This window comes from Macrobrachium rosenbergii, chromosome 3 (assembly GCF_040412425.1).
Source record: "Macrobrachium rosenbergii isolate ZJJX-2024 chromosome 3, ASM4041242v1, whole genome shotgun sequence".
Taxonomy (NCBI): Eukaryota; Metazoa; Arthropoda; class Malacostraca; order Decapoda; family Palaemonidae; genus Macrobrachium; species Macrobrachium rosenbergii.
In genome coordinates this window covers 10,495,261-10,516,394 of record NC_089743.1, presented here as the reverse complement: position 1 = coordinate 10,516,394, position 21,134 = coordinate 10,495,261, and the positions used below count along the sequence as shown (strand labels likewise).

Below are 21,134 nucleotides of genomic sequence, written 5' to 3'. Positions count from 1 at the left end.
TCAAAACCTCCCTTGACTACAACTCCGAGGGAGTTATCGGCGAGATACAAGGATCCTGTCTTGGAGACAAGCCCTTCTTCTAGCCGTCGATCAAATGCTAGAAAAGTCTGCAATAGAACCGGTGCAAGATCTTCACTCCCCGGGATTTTACAACCGTCTTTTTCTTGTTCCAAAATCCTCGGGCGGGTGGAGACCGGTCTTGGACGTGAGCTCCCTGAACACTTTCGTCGTAAAGAAGAAGTTCTCTATGGAGACGACGTCTTCAGTTCTGTCGTCTCTTCGTCAAGGAGATTGGATGGTGTCCCTGGACCTTCAGGATGCTTACTTCCACGTCCCCATCCATCCCTCCTCCAGGAAGTTCCTAAGGTTCATGGTAGACGGCAGAACCTTTCAGTTCAGGGCTCTTTGCTTCGGACTCTCCACAGCTCCCCAAGTTTTCACGACCATTCTCAGGAATGTGGCTCACTGGTTGCACTTGGAGGGGGTGAGGATTTCCTTGTATCTCGACGATTGGCTAATTCGGTCCAGTTCAAAGAACCGTTGTCTGGAGGACCTTTCTCGGACTTTAAACCTGGTCCAATCTCTAGGACTTCTTGTGAACCTCGAGAAGTCTCAGATGATTCCTCAGCAGGAAATTGTCTACCTGGGGATTCGGATGGATTCTCGGGGTTTTCGGCGTTTCCCTCCCTGGAAAGAAGGGAACGCTGCCTTCAAAAGGTGACAGACTTTCTGGAGAAAGACAGTTGTTCGGCGAGGAATGGATGAGTCTGCTGGGGACCATTTCCTCGCTGGAACAGTTCGTTTCTCTGGGAAGGCTTCACCTCAGACCTCTTCAGTTCTTCCTGAAAGAATCTTGGGATCGGAAGTCCCAAGACTTGTCGGATTCCTTCCAAATATCATCTCTGGTAAAGGAACAACTCCGTTGGTGGTTAGACCCAAAGAAGCTGGGTCTAGGAATTCCTCTACAACCGCCGAGCCCTCGCCTAGTGTTGTTCTCAGACGCGTGGGAGTCGGGCTGGGGAGCGACACTAGGCTCGGAAGAAGTGTCAGGTACCTGGGACACGGATCAGAAGGCCTGGCACATCAATATGAAAAGAGCTGGTAGCCATTCACCTAGCTCTTTCCAGATTCGAACTTCTGGTCAAGGGATCAGTAGTTCTAGTCAACTCCGACAACACCACAGCCCTGGCTTATATCAGGAAGCAGGAGGACACATTCCTTCTCCCTGTACATTGCAGCAAGGAACCTTCTGTTGTGGGCGGGGAGAGAAACATCGTTCTCCTCACCAGATTTGTTCAGGGAGAAAGGAATGTGAGGGCGGATCTGCTCAGCAGAAAAGATCAAGTTCTTCCCACGGAGTGGTCCCTTCATCAGGAGGTTTGTTTGAAAGGCTATGGTTCCTATGGGGGAGACCTCATATAGACCTCTTCGCAACCCATTGGAACAAGAGGTTGGAGAACTACTGCTCCCCAATCTCGGACCCCAGAGCAGTAGCTATAGACGGCCTTCTCCTAGATTGGAACGGTCTGGACGGCTCGCTTTTCCCCGTTCAAGATAATAGGGAGGTAATCAGGAAGTTCAGTTCGTCAGAGGGCACCAAGCTCACCCTGATCGCTCCCTTTTGGCCATCCAGAGACTGGTTCACAGAGGTACTGGAATGGATGATAGATTTTCCCAGGTCGCTCCCTCTCAGGAGCGATCTTCTCAAACAGCCCCACTTCGACAGATTTCACAAGAATCTTCCCGCTCTAAACCTAACTGCCTTCAGACTGTCGAAGGACTGGTTAGAGCGAAGGGATTTTCGCACAAGGCTGCTAAGGCTATCGCCAGAGCTAGAAGATCTTCTACCTTGCGCTCTACCAGTCGAAGTGGGAAGTCTTTCGGAGATGGTGCCGATCTAAGAAAATTTCCTCTTCCAGTACCTCTGTAATGGAGATTGCGGATTTCCTTCTCTACCTAAGGGAGCAATGTAACCTGGCCGTTTCCACCATAAAGGGGTATAGGAGCATGCTGTCTTCAATCTTTCGACACAGAGGTCTGAACATCTCGGATAATAGAGACCTTCACGACCTTATAAGGTCTTTTGAAACTTCAAAAAATAAGTCCCCTAGACCTCCCAGCTGGAATTTGGACGTGGTCCTAAAGTTTTTGATGTCTAGCAAGTTTGAGCCTCCTCGATCTGCCTCGTTCAGGGACTTGACCAGAAAATCTCTGTTTCTTTTCGCTCTTGCTTCGGCCAAAAGAGTTAGCGAATTACAAGCCTTAGAAGGTTCTGTAGGCTTTAAGAAGGACTCTGCAATCTGCTCCTTTCAGCCTCTCTTCTTAGCAAAGAATGAGAACCCTTCAAAACCTTGGCCTAGGAGTTTTGAGGTCAAAGGACTCTCCGATCTTTCAGGACAGGAGCTGGAACACACACTCTGTCCAGTAAGAAGCCTTAAACTTTATTTGGAGAGAAAGAAACAGCTCAGAGGCAACACCGAAAGTCTTTGGTGTTCTGTCAAGGATCCTTCAAGAGCAATTTCCAAGAATGCCCAGGCTTTCTTCATTAAGGACATTATTAAAGAGGCTCATCTTTCATGTAAAGAAGAACATCTTCAGCTCCTAAGAGTTAATGCTCATGAGGTGAGAGCAATAGCTACTTCTCTAGCTTTCCACAAGTCTTGGTCCCTCCAGTCTATTGTGGACTCTACATACTGGAGATGTAACTCAGTGTTTGCTTCTCATTATTTGAGAGATGTTCGTGTGACTTATGAGAAGTGCTTCTCTCTAGGAGCTTACGTATCCGCGGATTCGGTGCTGGGTCAAGGAGCTGAAGCTAATCCTATTTAATTTAGTGTTATTTTTAATTGTTTGTTGTGTTTTTATGGTTGGTTGAAAAAGAGTGTTGCAGGTCTCTCTCTTTTTCATCTCATATTACTAACAAGGTTAGGCTTGGTCAGGTGGTCGGTTTTGGTTGTTAGCTCCTTGTATTTTTATTACCTAGCTCTGTCATGTAAGAGGGATAGCCCCCATTGATATGATTCAGGTAGAGGGCTCTGTCTTGTAAGTGGGTTAATCCCCTTTGACATGATCCATAACAGGCTCTGTCATGTAAGTGGGTTTTATCCCCATTGATATGATCCAGAAGGGCTGTCAGTCTTAGGTCACTTCCTCGCTGAAGCTCTTGAGGCATGCAGACTCATAGACAGTATCCATGAAGTCTTCTGCCCAATCAGGTAAGAACCATGGTTTTTGTTTATTCCTACAACATATGTTGTTTTCCCGTTTTAGTTCTTAGCTGTCTCTTGCCCTCCTCCAAGGGTGCCAATCAGCTAAGTATATATCTGACGGGTAAGTTTCATGTACAAAAATGATATTTTTATGATAAAATAAAGTTTTGTACATACTTACCCGGCAGATATATACGATACGGCCCGCCCAGCCTCCCCTCAGGAGACAGGTGGAAGAGAAAATCTGACATGAAAACGGGAATGGTTCCTATTCCCGCCACCCAGCGGCGGGAATGGTAGATCACCTGACCTACCTGTCGCGTGTGCCGCGAAATTTGAATTTCTGTCGGGAACGTCGGAGACTATAGCTAAGTATATATCTGCCGGGTAAGTATGTACAAAACTTTATTTTATCATAAAAATATCATTTTCATTCAGTTAGATTCTTGTTAAAGTACAGTGTGTTTTTTTCAAGCATGATACAGTAATAGTTTTGTTTTCCTTGTAGTGCTATAATATGGTGGATATTATCTGGCATTTACAGTAAACACTTCAACAGATGTAGAATGCTATACTGTATTAGGTTGTGAAAGCTTGGAGTGAAGACTTGACAAATGTTTTTATTGGTATTATTAGTTTTAGATACAACTGAATCATATTTCTAGCCTCTTATAGTAATCTCCCAAAGAATTTTTCTTAAATATTAAGTGAAAATTGGAGGAAGGTGAAGTTGAAAGTGGTTTGACAGCCAGTGGTAAGAGACCAAAAGTAGCAAACGAAAAATAAAAGGCAGAGGCCACTGCAACTTGGGACAAAATGTTGCTGTGAAAAAACTTAAGCACTGTGTATAGTGTGTCATAAAAGGGGGATTGCAAGTGTTTAACCCTCACAATCCAGGCTAAATATATATTAAGCACACCCCTAGACTGGGCTAAATTTAAGGAAGGCTGATTTAAAAAAACTTATCCATTAAAAGAGGAAGATATGCATATGCACAAGGTATGAGAAAAAAAAATTCTAAAAAATTTTCTGTAGCTTCCAGGGGAAGTTGAAAGTGAATATTTCCAACCCAGTGCAGGGCCTCTTTTCCAAAAGACAGTCGTGAAAATATGCTAATTTTACCAGGGTATATGTATTTTTTCTGATACAGCATTTCTTTTTATCTTGTTTTGTAAAATTATAATTACAGCTCACACAATATTGTAACAGATAAGAATTAAAAGCAGTAACAAATCTAAGTATATTTATTGTAAAGTATTTACGAGACGTCATTGGATGGGAATTTTGGACAACATTCCCCTATGACATCTCAAGGCAAACTGATCCCTCTCTGATGTACCAACTAGCTATTAGAGTTGGGGTAAGAGTTGCCGTCATTCATTTATGGCCCACGGAAGTGATCTCAGCACTTTTCCCACAAAATTTGTTCAAATTGTGTGGCGTGAAATCTTGAACGCATATGTATGTTTCCCTGTGGGGCTATTGTCTTGATCCAGCTTTTAACTTTTTAGTATCCTTATTAGATTAAGCAAATATGGAGAAAGTCATAGAAGAAATTTTAGGGTTAACAGTAACCAGAAAGTTAAACTGAATGATATATTTGTAATCATAATTTTTTATAATTATTTTCTGAATATATGTATAGTTTTATGACATTTTAATCAATGATAGATTAAGCTGTTGTTAATAATTATGTAACAGATGGTAATATCATGGTAACACAAAATGTTAGTAAAATTGAATTTGGTGTTAACTGTCTATATCTGGTAAGGTGTTGTGTCCAACCCCCTCTCTCTCTCTCTCTCTCTCTCTCTCTCTCTCTCTCTCTCTCTCTCATTTGCTTTATTTTACTACCGCTGAAGAGTTATACTGTATACTGCATAAACTATAAACAATGAAACAATTTTTTTAATTTGTAATTTAATTGTTAGTCATAAGATAAAATTACATTGGTGATAAAGATTTTATGATGATTTTCATAATCAGATTGTAGTGAAAATCATATGTGACTGTAGAATTAACTTATTGCAAGTACATTAATTGCAATATCCTCACTCATGTACAGTACTGTATTGAACTCATTCTTTGATTGTGTTAATTCTTTTGCTTACAGTGATTTAATGGTTCTCTTTTCATAATATATAAGAGGGCTGTAGATACTTACTAATTCCTCTACCTCCCCTACACATGAAATGGCACACAAAAGGGATTTTGACAAAGGAAAAATCTATTTCTGGGGGAAGACCTGTGTCACCCAGTGAAATGGTTCCAATAGCACACATTTCTAGGTATAAATATTGCTAAATATACCAGAGAAAAAAGCTATCCATAATGCATGAAGTGCAAATTTGGTTGTTTCAAGGCAAATGTTCATAATTACTGATTTAACTTTTCATTTCTGTCTAACTACTATTTGATGGGGTAGCTGCAGTGAGTGTAGAAAGTCACAAGTACATGGTAGTTTTGGTTTTCTTCTCAGTCCTTTAACCAGTAAGACTTGACTGGTATGAGGAACTTACTATTGCAACATCAGTGTTTTAAAAAGTTTATATATTTCACTTGATTAGTATCATTACATATTATGAAAAATTAGTTTCATTACATATTATGAAAATACAGTACTTAAGAGTTCAAAAAGTTTCCAATTTTTTATCATTATTATTTTGATATTCATATTTTTATCAAGTAATGATGCCCATCAGGTTATGGTTCACTTTTGTTTCCTTAGTTGAGCAGTATTACTAAGACTTTCTCTTCCTTTCCTACTGCTTGTATTGAGAATATAAAAGAGATGTACAGTTTTAGAATGTATATACCACACTATTATTTAATATTATTAAATAATATTATTATTTAATATGCAGAATAATGTAGCTCCTCTCAGATATTAACAAAACAGTAGAAGGAAAGCGAGTTATTGTGATAACTGTTGTATTTTGGCAGTGCTGAAATTACATCACAAACAAGCAATTCGGTTTTCATCACAACCCTCTTTATGTATAATACTGATATTCATATCCTGAATATACCCAGGTTTACAGTCTTTTTTTTTTTCTGTGTGTTAGAAGAAGGTAGTGTCACTATGCAAGCACCCTATGGAGCTTCAGGTAGGTCAATTACCTACATAATTTTTTGTGAAGCTGCAATGCTATTACAGTAGTAGCTCTGTTCACTTTTCCCCAGGTATTTAGTGTGCAGCAGGATCACTATACCAGTGCTTGTCACTAATCATTTTCCATTTTTTCCTCATATGAAATGTAGCAGTCATCTGGGAATTCAGCTTTTTTTGTTAGTGTTTGCTCAATTTTAGAGTGTCTGTTCATAATTTCTTATGTTTCCATCCTCCGGTACTTTTTTGGTGAAGGTTTTATAAGTTCTGTGTTGCTGCTAACTAGCTAAACTGTTAACTACTACTCAGCTCTCTGGAGTGAGTTGTTTGGGCTAACTGCTTTCTGTACCCCATTTTTGTTTACTATACTGTGCCAAAGAATAATTTTAGTGTGTTTTTACTGCTGTATTTTTGGGAATTTTGGTCAGTTTGTGATGATATTGGTACTTAAATTTACTTTTATTTTACCAGCATTTTCAAGGCTTGGCTTCCTAGAATTAATGATCTGTTTCATTATTTTAGGTGGTATGTTTTTGTATTTTTTGCTTTCATTTTTGTTTTACTGTACACTACCTGAACTAAGTGTACCATTTACATTGGTTGCTGAGCATAATTATATAGCACTTATTATTTTTGTATGGTCCAGTGAGTTATGATACTCCTGTTTCTAAAAGCTTTTTCCTGTGCAGTAGTGATATTGTTGTTACTTTTGTATGTTCTGTGAATTGATGCGTCTTATTTGTTGTGTGTATTCACTGTATCCTTCTTTATAATTCAGCATTTTTGTGAAGGTCTCATAGGTAAGGACTGTCATGCTTTTATGCTCTCTTGACAGAGATCTTCACTTCTTGCAGCAACTGTTGTAGTAGCTAGGTGTTTTTGCCTGCCCTTACCCGTGAAAAGTATGGTGAGCAGTTATCAGATTAAAGTTTTGCTATGCAAAGAAGAGGACACAATTTGATACCATCAAAAAAATTATCACCATTATTTGGAAATATTGTTAGGAGATTTATCTTCAGCCTCTTTGACTTTGAAAGATTCATCAGAACTGAGTCTTGCCTGACCTTCTGCCGAGAATAATGCTAGTACAGGTAGTCCCTGGTTAACGGTGGGGGTTCCATTCCCGGCTGAGCGCCGCTAATCGGAAATCAGCGATAGTAGCAATTATAACCCGCTTAACAGCGCTGTTAACCGGATATCAGCACCGTTAACTGGAGATCGGGCACCGCTAACTGTAGATTGGGCACCGCTAACCGGAGATCAGCGCCAAAACCCAGTTAACAGTGTCGCTAGACTAGCGCTGTAAAACCAGATAGCCGTTAACACCGGTGCCACTGGTAAGCAGGAACTGCCTGTAGTGATCTTAACAGGCATCCTATCCAGCTGTCATCTTCTAGTGAAAAGACCAGCAGCAGTTCCTCTCATCCATAGAGAGATCTTGATTCCTAGCATCTGACTTGAAACACCACTGACAGTAACCAATTGCGCTCACACACTAGAGAAGACAGTGACCAGAGTGTGATACTGCCTTTGATCCTCGAGATGTATTAGAAGTAGTCCACTAGTTTGACTTGATTTATTGAGGGAGAACAATTCTTTGTCTGTTGTCCTGCCAATAAGAAGCAGATAACTAGTTCATTGCTTTAGGGATGGCTATCAAGTGTCATCTCTCCTGGATTGCTTACCTCCAATGACATTTTTACCAAATGTCTGATTTGATATCGAGGAGATAATCATGACACTAGAGATCAGTTTGGCACTTGCAGCACTGGAGAGGAAAACAGTTTCTCTCCGGCCATCTATGCAGAGGACAAAGAGGCAACTTTAGTTTTGGAGGTTGAGGCCTTGTTCTCAGAAATCTGTTGTGAGATTCCTAAGGACCTCAGATCTCAGTGTCCAAGAAACAAGCCTCAGCTGCCTAACACTGAGCAAGTCCAGTAGAGATGACTCCACCAACTGCGTGTTCACCCCGCCTATGACCACAGCTATCTCAGATAGTGTCACAGAAGTAAGATTTAGGATGGAGAGATGAGGAATTGGCAAGGGTATTACCAACCCTTGGCTGCTCACCTGTTAGTTTCCTGATCAGTGGCTCTTGCACTTGTATAAAATCTAAGGCTGTTCCTGCAAGCTTGTCATCCCTCTTTGGCTATGGAGGTGATAGCCAAGCATATGTTTTCTCTCTCTCTCTCTCTCTCGGTTCCTTGTCACCTTTTCACAAACAAGATAGACATGATAGAAAAGTTTCTCACGGAGCGCTTCAATAGGAGGTATTGCACGGGCTAGGGGAATTTTGCTTTTTCTCAGTCTTGCATCCATATTGCACGTCAGACTGGTTGTGTTATGGATGTTGTGCCTATGAATAAGCAGAATGTGGAGACCAAATCTTGCACTCATCTCTTCCCTCCCTTTGATGTTTAGGATCTCATGAACATTGTGGCAGATTTGTTCAGAGCCATTGGTAGTAGAGGTCATTAGAGTCAGTTTACTGACCCATTTCTGTGAACATGCTGCAACTCTGAGAGGTTTTAGGCTTTAGACAAGATGAGGTCAGTTTTGCAGAAATAAGTGTTAAGGAGGTGCAAAACAGATCACCTGGTTTCTTCATTTGTTTGTTCTTGGTGTTGAAGGCAACTGAAAAATTGTCACTGATCATCAGCATCAGCCTTCTGAGCAGTTTATGCAACATAACCCAGGAGGATGGAGAAGGTTGACTCAGTGAAGTGATTCATCAAGAATATGGACTTTCCAGCATCTATGGGCCTCAGTGATGCATATTTTTATGTCCTTACTCAGCCGGTGATGCTTATCTCTTGGTCCCCGTTCACCTGGCCTTGTTGAAATACCTTTGTTTCATATGAGAGGGGAAGGTATTCCAGTTTTGAGTTGTGTCACTGACTGGCATGTGTTTTGTGATCTATACCAAACCTGGAACTAGTGACAGCCAGGGCCCATTGAATTGGCACAAGACTTTGGAGATATCCTGGTGACGACGTCTGGCCCTGTTTTGTCAAGATTGTTAAGTTATGAGACTCCTTGTCAGTTGGAAAAAATCAAACCTGGTTCTTGGAAAGACACCCAGTAGATGACAGTCTCACCAAGGGAAAGCAGGTCCTATTATTGAAGTGTCACCGATCTCCAAGATCTGCAAGGCTTTTTGGCATTTGTATGGCACATGTTAGTAGATCTGTTCATGACAATCATGAAAGTGCATAATTGAGATGAGTTGGACATTTACACCTTTTCCTTGTTTGTGTCATTAGGTTGGTGTTAGAGAAGCTCTGAGCCTGCAGGAATATGAAGATGACTCTGATGGCTTCCCCTATTAGGAGTGGTTCATGGATCTAATGTCCATTGGGCAGGACAGCCCCAGGAGTCTCCTAACCTGTGAAAAAATTCTTGAGCAGCCACACTAGAGGTACCACAGCAACTTTGATGCCTTTTGTATTCATACATGAGGTGTATCCAGCAAGGCTGCAGAGGTTGAGGTTTTTCAGAGGAGGCTATTGTAGCCATCATAAAATCTTGCTGAGTCTTGACTAACAACCTCTACCAAGCCAAATGGAGCTATTTCTGTAATTGGTGTAGTAAGAGGGGTGTTGATTTGGTTTACTCCTACTGTATCTTTGCAAACTTCCCAATTCCTTTCATCAGTATAGGAAGATGACTATCTTTGCCATCAAAGGATAAAGAACTTCCTTCTTACTGGTATTTGAGCTTGTTGAGTTTTTGAGTTGAGTTGAAGAGGCTTATCCAGCTAGTCAAAAGAAAGATTCCTCATGGGTTACTCAGATATCTTCATTGGTATCAGGCCTATGTCCTTAAGTCATAAAGTGGCTCATATCTGAGCCACTTTAGGAAGCTCTTTTGCTGGACTTCACACTGAAGACAGCCTTTCTACTGGCATTTGGATTTTTGGGGTAGGTCAGCAAAATACTGTATATACCTACTCCTTAAAAAAGTGTATGCAAGCTAGAAGTTGTCACAGTGGGGCTGCTGTTGCACCTGGCTTCATAGCAGATTCAGTTGACAAGTAGCCAGGATCCTTTGAGAGCACTCTTTGCTAATCCTTCCATTTCTTTTGTCACAAATAACAAAGGGGATCTCCTACTCTCTAGTTTTTGGCTGTCAGGCTTTGCCTGCAGTGTACTATAGACTCCAGGGGTGACCCTCCCAGAATCATCCTTTCTACAGGGCCAAGTAAAGATGCAAACTCATGAGGGTCAAAGCATTCTCTCAAAGGTATTTGCTAGGACAAGTAGCTGCATTGGCCCATTTGACCTTTGGGGGAAGAATTTGGCAGTCATCGTCTTTCAGCTCCTCTTAAAGTATCTTACTTCTCGTTCACAGTACTTCTAGATATGCATACTTCTTGGGGTAATGGCTACAATGCCCAAGTCTGAAAGATTTACCAGATACAAGTGAATTTCTTTACACGACATGGATTGCAGCCTTAATACATACAAACCTTTGAGTTACAAGAAACTTGTTTCCTGACTTTCCATTTCCTGAGTGCTCTACTGGGTCCTACAGGTATATGCAAACATTCTTGGATACAGTATTCAGCATCTTGGCCTCCTGCCTAAACAGGTATCCAGGGAACTGTATGACTTATGAATGTGATAAAATATGAACAGTGTCTTTATATCATTAAAGTTTTTACCTATCAACCATGTAAAAAGTGCCCTCCTCCCAGCCCCACAAATCTCCTCACATACAGTTTAGCATGCATGAAATGCAAGAAAAGTGATTGAGATATAGTTTAGAGTCCAGATAGTGCATGCATAGTGAGACTGCCTTCTTCGCCTGACAGACAAGAGACTGTGAACTTGGGAACATTCTAGACATGAATATTAGGCATATACAATATGTATGTATTGGGTGTTCATGAAAACACTTTTGTGTTCTAACTACTGTATATAGTTTTAGAGTACAGTAGCCTGTTTCAACATTTGTTAGGGGAGTAAGTTCTACAGTGGTTTGTGCTTTACAAGGTATAATAAGTATTTGCAACTTTTTGGAATGTGTTATTGTAAGTTGATTTATATGAGTTCATCACTCAATATGTTTTCTCTGCTTATTTATTATATTCTTATATATTACTGAAAATATTGTTGGGGATTTTCAAATGATGTCACATAATATTATAATTAGCATTTGTTGTTTTAGTTTGTTTCATGAAAATGAGTAAAATATTTTTGTCCAATAGAAAGGAATAGCGGCAGTTTGTTATTTTTCTTGAATTTTAGAGTCTGTCATACTACAGTATGTATTTAATAAATTGTATATGGATAATTTCAGGTTTATTTTTCATTAGTCCCTATCATCTTGGGAGTTGCTATTGCGACCATAACTGAGCTTTCTTTCGACGTTATTGGACTCGTTGCTGCACTGGTAGCTACTTGTGGGTTTTCATTACAACATATATTTTCAAAAAAGGTAAGATAACAGAACTGTACTGCTAAGGTATGTTTATTGTTAAACTAAATGTATTTGCATATAAGTATTTACAATACGTTTTTTATTTCATGACTCAGGATTTCTCTTATACAGATCATGGATTTGAAGTACATAAACAGGCAGTCCCCGGTTATTGGCGGGGGTTCCATTCAGACGGCGTGACGATAAGCGAAAATTGCGGATAACTGAAAATCGGCAATTTTTGGCACTTGTCGGCGCCAATAACCGGGTATCGGCACTGATAACTGGAGATTGGCACTGATAAGTGGAAATCGGTGGTTTTCGTCGCTAGACAAGCCCTGTAAAACCGGATCGCCAATAACTGAGCCCACCAATAACCAGGGACTGCCTGCCTGTAGTTTGGACTATTGTTGAAAATAATCCAAAATTGGGGTTGTTAATCTTGAAATATTGCTTTGATACAAACCAATCAGTTTACATTAGCCTATCTGTGATTCAGCAGGTACATTGAGCTTACTCCAAAAAGAACTCACTTAATCAGGTATGCATTCATTTAGATTAGTGCTTATAGTACAGTAATGGTTTACCTCACTCCCTGTCTATCTGGTAAGCAGTTGGTGTCTTCACTTCTAAATTTTGCTATAAAGTTGCGAGGAGAGGTATGAGTAAGATACGGAGAATACAGTGTTACTGATTTATTTACAAAACTTTCACACAGGTCAGTAGCTCGTGTGAGCCGCAGTGTAGCTCCTGACCTCTGACAGGTTAAGAAAGGGATTAAATTCAAGCATCTGTGTTTGTTTACAGACAGAAATATACATATGAACTGATGCAGAACATTTGACTCAAGACCATACATACATGGTTGGAAAGCTGGCATAAAATACTGTGCAAGGCATAAAATACTGTGCAATGGTAATACAGTACTACTACTGTAAATAGATCGTGACAATAATGAGAATGGAGATATATGTACAAAAGACATATGAGAGAAGTTGTGTTTTTCTTGACCACATGGTTTCTCTCACAGGTTAATCATTGTGGGATAAAGGAGATTTTGATTGTAGGTGTGTGTAGGCCCTCACATGTGGGTGCCACAGGACTATCCCCCAAGGAGAGGCTTATGGCCGTAGGACGGTGTCTTATGTGTACAGTATGCGGGTTTCAGATGACCAATGAAAGCCCACATTGTTCCTCTGTCTGCTATCATATGGTATGCCTTGGGTCATCTCTGGAGAATGCAGTGTGGTCCTGAGTAGGTTGTGTGCATTTACCCATATGAATGCATTTTACATTCTGCAGATCATTGGAGATGTACACCTTTCTGTTTGCATGGTAGGTTGTCTTTGCTGGCATTATTCTGTCATTTTTTGGGTCTTGGATGGCAATGTTGGATTTGTTTGTTCTTGGAGGACGTCTGCTGGCAACGTCAGTGCTTGGCTGTACAGGACTTCTGCTGGAGATCCATTGAACGCTGTGTGTGGCATCGTTTGCAGCCTCAGTAGGACCCAAGGTAGTTCCTTCCTCCAACTTTTGCCCTGGCATCTTGCAGTGAGTGATGTTTTTAGCAACTGGTGCAGCCTCCCAATGATGATGCCATTTGCTTCGGGGTTGTAGACTGTCATATGCGTTATTTTTGTCCCCAGACTGTTGGCGAGGGCATTCCACAGGGCGGGAGTGAAGTTGGCTCCTCTGTCGCTGGTGATGATCTGGGGGGACTCCGTGCCCACTGACCTAATCTACGAGGGCTTTTACACAGCTCTCTGCCGTGTGCTGTTGTATTGGTATTGCTTCTGGCCACCTGGTGTTCCTGTCTATAATGGTAATATCTGTACCTCTCTGAGGAGGGTAGGGGTTCCACTATATCGACGTGTATGTGGGTGAGTCCTGCAGTTTGTTGTTTTGAACTATTCTATCCCTCTTTCGATGTCTTGTGACTTTTGACATCTGGCATGGGCTGCATTCCCTTGTCCACATTTTTACATCTTTCCTCATTCCTTGCCAGATGTATTGGTCTGCTATGGTTCGGGCAGTTGATTGGTCCGTTGTGAGCGAAGTTGAAGGCTCTCCTTCTTAGACCTTTTGGCGAGTATGGATAAGGGCGCCCAGTACTCATTTTGCTGGTGATGGTCGTCGTTCTGCTGTTGATTGACAGGTCACTCCATATGAGGGCAGGGTTGATCCGCCACAGTTGCTGCAGGCCCACGTTGTCCATCTGCGCTTTTGCTATCTCAAGATAGGCTATCCCAAGCTGGATGGTGTTGGCGCAGTTTCTTGATAGTGCGTCTGCCATGGTGTTCGCTGAACCCTTCAGGTACTTGATGGTGCAGGAGTGCTCAGCTATCGCTGACAGGTGCCATTGTTGTCGCACTGACCATGTGTCTGCTGACTTTGTGAAAGCATGCACCTGTGGTTGATGGTCCATCTGCACCACGAGCTGTCGTCCCTTGGGCATGTGGCGGAAGTGACGGACTGCTTTGTAGACTGCAAGGAGCTCCCTGCCAGGCGTTGAATACTTCTTTTCCGCTGCTGTTAGCTTTTTGCTGAAGAAGGCCAGCAGGCAATGACCATCATCAGTGTCCTGCTTGAGCATGGCTCCCACTGCCATATTGCTTGTGTCGGTTCTCAGAGTGAGGGACCTATGGGGTAAAGGGAAGATTAGTGTTGTTGCAGGGGGTATTGCTTCTTTTGCTAGAATAAATGTTTTATCTTGATTTCCTGCCTAAGTTAGTTTTTATTTCCTTTAAGATGTTCATATATGGGGCTCATTATTTCGGCAATGTTAGGAGTAAAGTGATGGTAATAATTTGTTAAGCCTGAGAATTCTTGTACTGATTTCACTGTTGTTGGTTTGGGAGGTCTGATATTGCTTTCACTTTTTCTGGTAGGGTTTCTGGTGTCCCAGAAACTCTGTTTTCTTTGCCCATTCACACTTGTCTTCCTGTACTGAGTCCGTTTTCTTTTAGCCTTTGTAGCACTTTCTTAACATCTTTGAGAAATTGTTTTAAGTTTGGGCTGAAGATTAGTATGTCGTCGACATAGACCATGCAGAATGGAAGATCCCTGAACAGTTCCTCCATCAGTCTCGAGTTACGGAGGCTGAAACAGCTATAATTGAATGTTTAGGTGCCGAAGGGGGTAATGATTGCAGTTTTCTTGATATCTTCTTTTGCCACCGGGACTTGGAAATACCCTTTTAGCAGATCTATTTTTGTGAAGATTTTTGCTCTGTTCATCTGGTTGGTTATGTCTGCTATATTTGGTAGTGGGTATCAGTCTGGTTTTGTTTTGATGTTTAGCCGTTGGTAGTCTTTGCAGGGGCGCCATGTTCTTTCCGACTTCGGTGCCATGTGTAGGGGGTGATGCTCATGGGCTGGGGGCTTTTTGGCATAATCCTGGTTCTTCCATTTCTTTGAATACCTTCTTCGCATAGGTGAGCTTCTCTGGGACCAGCCGTGTGAACCTTGAGTGGATCGGGGGACCTTCAGTCTCTATGTAGTGCTGGATGCTATGTTTTGCTGGTTTTATTAAGTCGTGCTTCAGGTCTTCCTTGAATACATCTTCGTATTCACATAGAAGTTCTTGCATTTCTGGTGGTGGGACGTGGGTTGTGATGGGGCATATTTGTTGGTCTCGTTGACTTGTTGATGGTTTGGTTGTGGTATGTCTGCTTGGCTTTTGAGGAGATGATATTGGTGCTGTTCTTGGGGTCAGCTGTTTAGCTTCTACATCGACAAGTAGGTTGTGTGCTGTTAGGAAACCCGCTCCTAATAATGCCATCGTCACGTCTGCCATGGTGAAGGACCAGTCGTATTCTTTCCTGTTGAAAGCAATTTTCATCTCCTGCCTTCTGTACATTGTCAGTGGTGCTCCACTGGTCAGTGATATGTGGAGGTTGGGGGGAGGGGTTGAGTCGTTCATTCGGGCTGGCTGGGATGAATGATCTGCATGCTCCGATGTCCACTGAGAACTCCGTGTCAGGTCTTTCGCCTTGTAGAAAGAAGCATGTTGATCCTTTTCTTTTGTACCGGAAGAAAGACAGCGGTGAGCAGTGCAGCTTCTCTTACGAGGCAACCAGTCTGCTCACCACTGACGTTAGTATGGATGGGTCGCGTGTCTGACCCTACTGCATGTTTTTTGAGAATAGGCAGCTATTGTTACATTTTCGGGCCTTGTTTCCAAACCTCCAGTTGAAAAAACACATGCCCTCTGGAGGTTCTTGTTTCTTCTGGTCACGCTTCCCTTTGCTGAATTGTTTGGGGAAGCTTCTTTTGTATATGGGAATGGCTTGTTCTTCTGTTTCACTGACTGATTCCTTGTCTGTCTGTTTGGTCCAATGTGGTGCTGCTACTGCTGCTGCTGCTGGTGGTTGTGAGGGGTCCGCTGCTCTGTGGGCCATATGTATTTCATCGACCATGATCAGGAGCTCTTCTATGGGCATGGTGGGGGCTTTTGGCATGGCTGCTACTGTCTGGCAGGGTAGTTCTGTGAGGAGTACCTCCCTCATGAGGTCCAAGGATGACTAGGGTTGGCCGCCCTTGGTGGGCAGTATGATTAACCGCCATAGTTGCCTGTACTGTACACGTGCGACGGCCACTTGTCTCCTGCTGGGGCCTCCATGTGGTTTAGGAACTTCTTGGCTCTCTGGGCAGGCAGCATGCTGAAGGATGACTAGCTGGTCCTTCAGTAGGTCATAGGTGACTGGGGCATCCAGTTCTTCGAGCCATCCTGCTGTCTGCTCTTAAGATGTCGTCCGGCAGGAATTCGAGGATGGTGTCTGCTCTGCGTGTCACTGAGGTGATTTTCTTTGTGCAAAAAATCTTTTCTGCCCTGAAGAACCATGCCTCTGGGTTGTGGGACGTGAAGGGCGGTAGGCGTATGGAGGCGGCTGCGTGGTTTTCGCTGATGACATTGGGATTGTTGCTGCTTGCTTGGTCGGGCCTTTCTCTGGGGTCACCAATGTGAGGCGAGGTATGAGTAAGATGTGGAGAATACAGTTATACTGATTTATTTACAAAACTTTCACACAAGTCAATAGCTTGTGCGAGCCGTAATGTAGTTCCCGACCTCTGACAGGTCGAGAAAGGGACTAAATTCAAGGATCTGTGTTTGTTCACAGACAGAAATATACATACGAACTGATACAGAACATTTGACTGAAGGTCATACATATATGGTTGGAAAGGTGGCATAACATTATATACAATGGTAATAATACGTAGATCGTGACAATAATGACAATGGAGATATATGTACAAAAGACGTACGAGAGAAGTTGTGTTTCTCTCAACCTCATGGTTTCTCTTGTGGGTTAGTTAGGGGAGATTTTGATTGCAGGTGTTTGTAGGCCTGCACATGTGGGCACTACAAAGGATTTCAGATTCACTTATTTACTAACAATTTTCCCCTGGGTTTATTTATTTGCCCCACATTAATGGCTGGTGTCTTAATTTCTCTGTATCCATATTTATTTTGTACTGGACCGATTTCTCTGCTGACTGGAATTGCTGTGAATGCCATGACACTATAGTTATTTTTTGTAAGTGCACATGTTATCCCTTATACGACTGCTGTTGATGGTTAATATCTACATCATTTGGTTGAAGGTATCTTCATAGTGTTTTGGTGAATTTAATTTCATTGTTTTCATTTCTAGCTTATATCCTTATTATTGTAGGGTATAGTATTTAATTATTTTTTGAAAATATTACATTTGAGTGTTTAGTTTCCATGAAGTTCATGTATCTTTTCACTCTGCTTATTTTTTCATTAGCATCAAACATAAGTGTATTATTGGTAACCTTTTCTTGATTTGTAGTGGTGTTTGTAATAACTTAAGTTTTCCTAAATTCTTGTTAGTTTTCCTAAATTCTAGTTATGACATACTTCTTACATAAGTTTTGTAAGACCCCTCATTAAGCTGGATTGTAGTATTATAGTGAAAGGCACTATGGTGATGTAATGTATGATTAACCTTCGAGTTTCCAGAACCTTTTGGTGTTACCCTCATTGAGGTTTGCATTTAGGGTGCCTCTACATTTAGTATGTTATTAAATTATACAGTACTTTTTGAGTTAGCTCTCTGTACCCTGATATATGCAGTGTGGAAGAGCTTATATCTTGGAATGTGTGTACAAAATTAAGCTCTTGTTAGGTTGAGGAGGAATGTGGTTCATCACTTCGATTAAAGTTCTCCATCTTTGGAAACCTTGTTGGGATATTTCACATGTTGGGAGGACTGTGCTGTATTCATCTAAACTTTTGCTCTTGTGATGCCATACACTGGAATATCTGTTAGCATCTGTGCTTTTTTACTAACATGAACTTGTACAGGAGTCATGCTTAATACTTCAGCTACATCTTGTTGTCTACATGATTTATAAATGAATTTGGTACAGTGCAAAAGCACTTAATTTGATCTGAAAATTTTTGAACTGAAAAATACAACACATGATTTCAAATGAAAATTTTGGTGACAAATTATGTGACCCTTTTAAGAACTAAAATCTAGGCAGATTCTTCACTTAAAATTTGTGCAGCAGTTTTTATAATGCTCTACATTTGCTAGCAGCCTACAGCAAAAAGCAAGAGGGTTTAGATGGTGTTGAATTGCCATAATGTAATGATTTGTGTTAGCTTTTTGTGCAAAGTGTCTACCAAATGCTTCATAATCGTCATCCTCTATTTCTAAGAGGCCTTGCAAGGTGATGTTCTTGGTAGAGAAAGTTAGTAGCGATTAGATCTTACGGTGCTTTGTCAGTGCTGTTAGCGGCGTTTTACAATATGGTTGCATAAGTGCCGTTGATGGCGCTAACGGCAAGAATAGACATCAAGTTGGTGCTTACGGCGCTGTAACTTGATGCAGCATCAAGCTACAGCGCCAAAACTCAAGTTACGGCACCATAAGCTCCGTTAAAGCACCGATAATGGCAAAAAATGGACGTACAGCGGGAATCACCCAAGCAGTAAAATTTTGCGAATGTGGAAATGTTCACGCCATTCAAACCAAAAAACTATGAAGGATGATTCGTCAGGACCTGGGCCCAAAGGCCAGGGTCCCTTAACCCCTCACCTTGTCAAAGCGTCCTACTCGAGGGGGTGCTCCGGTCTGGTTTAGGCACAGAGCGAGAGAAAGTGCTGAAGCATGCAGGTGTCTCGACACTTCCTGCCAGTACTGCTTTGAGTGCTTGGACAGGTTCCCAACCCGGTGCTTCAGACTCAAGAGTCTGAGCCCTCAGAGATGCAGCGAGGAGGTCCCCTGTTCGGTCTTCTTCTCATCAGGAGGACTGCTCAAGTTCACGTCAGATAGTGCTCGAGCACTTGACTCCGGCCAGCCCCCCTCACGTTCGCGTGATCAGCCCCACTCGCTGGAGGAAGGTGATTGGGTATGCTCGTGCAAACCTCTCTGCTCTCTTTGGGACAACACCTCGCCAAGACGTAGGTGCTCTCCTAGACCCATGCCGCCATCGCCACTGTGGGTTGGTGACCGCCCACAGCCTGCCTCTCCTGCTGGTTCTTTCGCTAGGACAGGTAGGAGTGCTTGATCCCCCTCACTTGTCCCCTCAATCTCCTGGTGTTTCACCGGGAGGCGTGAGTCAGACAGGAGGGAATCTGATAATACCCCTTCTAATTGGAGTCCTGCTATGAAGGCCTACATCCTGGGTTTGGCTCTCTGACCAACTCGGTTGAACGCCCAAGTGGTCTGCTGGGTTCTCCCTCCTGGGGAGAGAGTAGATCAGGAGGACTGCACCCTGGAAGGACTCAAGGGTCCTCTTCCCCAGGATGTGGACACCCTGAGATACAGAGGACTTTTGTAGTGGCCATCATGTTGATTCGTCAGCACAGTGATCTTGGGGAAGGGACCATGGCCTCTTCTGTGGGTCGTCCTTTGCACCTCGAATCTTTTTGGGGTCCAAAAAAGGAACCAAAAGCTTTGGTGGGGCTGCCATGGTCTGCTCTTGCTGAGGGGATACTCGATCAAGTGAATAACCTGGTCTCTGGGCAGGAGAATTCACTTTGATCAGACCGCTCAGAGAAGCTCTTTCCTCCTCCTCCTCTGCCTCGACAGAAACGCTTGTACATGCCCTCGGAAGGGTCTCTGCTGACTAAATAGGTTGACCTGGACCTGGTTCATCTAGGCCAGGGTCTCTTGCTGCAGCACAGAAGGGGTCTCCCTCTCGCAGCAAGAGGCAGTATACCTGGAGGCCACCACTATGGCAGCTCTCCAGGCAGTCTCCTGGCTGGATCTGTGGTCGTTCACAGCATCCAAGGTTGCCGCCTCTTTGGGTCCGATCATCCCTGAAGAGGACTCAGTGTTCGGGAGACTGTGCCAGCCTGGAGGTAGGGCTGTCTCCTACCTGGCCCACCAGACAGCAAACCTGATCCTGAGTTGACACTGACCCTCAGGAACAGACTGTGGCTGGGTTCTGCCTCTCTCTTTCCCAGAGTTGGTAGACACTGTGGTGGACAAGAGACATGCTGAAGACAATGACCGCCTTGTCCACCAGGCATCTTCGGGCCTTTGTGTGCCACTGTGGCTAGACCCTCGGGTCAGGCTAGCACTTCCTTAGCCCCTGTGAAGAGCCAGGCTTTGAAGGGCACTGGCAGGAACACCCAGCCTTCTTCTACTTTGCCAAGAAGGGTTCGCAGCTGTGCCCCTTTCAACCCTCTTTCCAGTCAGGAAAAGAGGGCAAAGGTAAGAAGAAGGGGAAGGGAGGACACTAAGGGTGGATTTCCTCCAGCTGCCACCATTGGTTTTGCGGGGGGGGGTTGCCTGTTGAGCCATTGGGCATCATGGCAGCTACATGCAGCAAGACCTGGGTAGTAGATGTCCTTCGGGAGTGCTATCTACTTCCCTTTCAGTTTCGACTACCCCTTACCAACAACCCGGTCCGTCTCCTTACCTATGTTCCCGGCTCACTGAAGGATCTTGCACTCAGGGAAGAGGTGCAAGCACTGCTGAAGAAGAATGCTGTAGAAGTCATGTTGGATCGGTCCCCAGGCTGCATCTTTCTTGTAGAGAAAGCCTCGGGGGGTTGGAGACTGGTCATAGACCTCTCTCCCTTGAACCGATTCGTTCGCCAGATTCGGTTCACGATGGAAGCAGCATGCTCAGTGCTCACTTCCATCAGGAAGAACAACTTCATGCTTATGGTGGACCTGAAGGATACGTATTTTCAAATACCCATCATCCATCCTCTCGCACCAAGTACCTACACTTTATCCTTAGGGAAGCAGTATTCCAGTTCAGGGTACTCTGCTTTGGGCTCTTGACTGCTCCCCAGGTGTTCACGCAAGTGTTCACGCATCAGTGTCAGCTTGGGCCCATTCGCACAGGATACATCTTTTGAGGTATCTCGTCGATTGGCTCATCCTGGTGGGCTCCTGCTCGCTGT

At 43.1% G+C, this 21,134-nt stretch overlaps 1 protein-coding gene across 1 annotated transcript in view; it reads left to right on the top strand.

Moving 5' to 3' along the window:
• Positions 1 to 21,134, top strand: part of LOC136852589 (solute carrier family 35 member E1 homolog) — a 47,885-nt gene that overhangs the window by 15,350 nt on the left and 11,401 nt on the right. Inside the window, exon 3 of the mRNA XM_067127437.1 lies at positions 11,620 to 11,757. Within this exon, the coding sequence (XP_066983538.1) occupies positions 11,620 to 11,757 (138 nt within the window). The remainder of the gene's footprint in view (positions 1 to 11,619; positions 11,758 to 21,134) is intronic.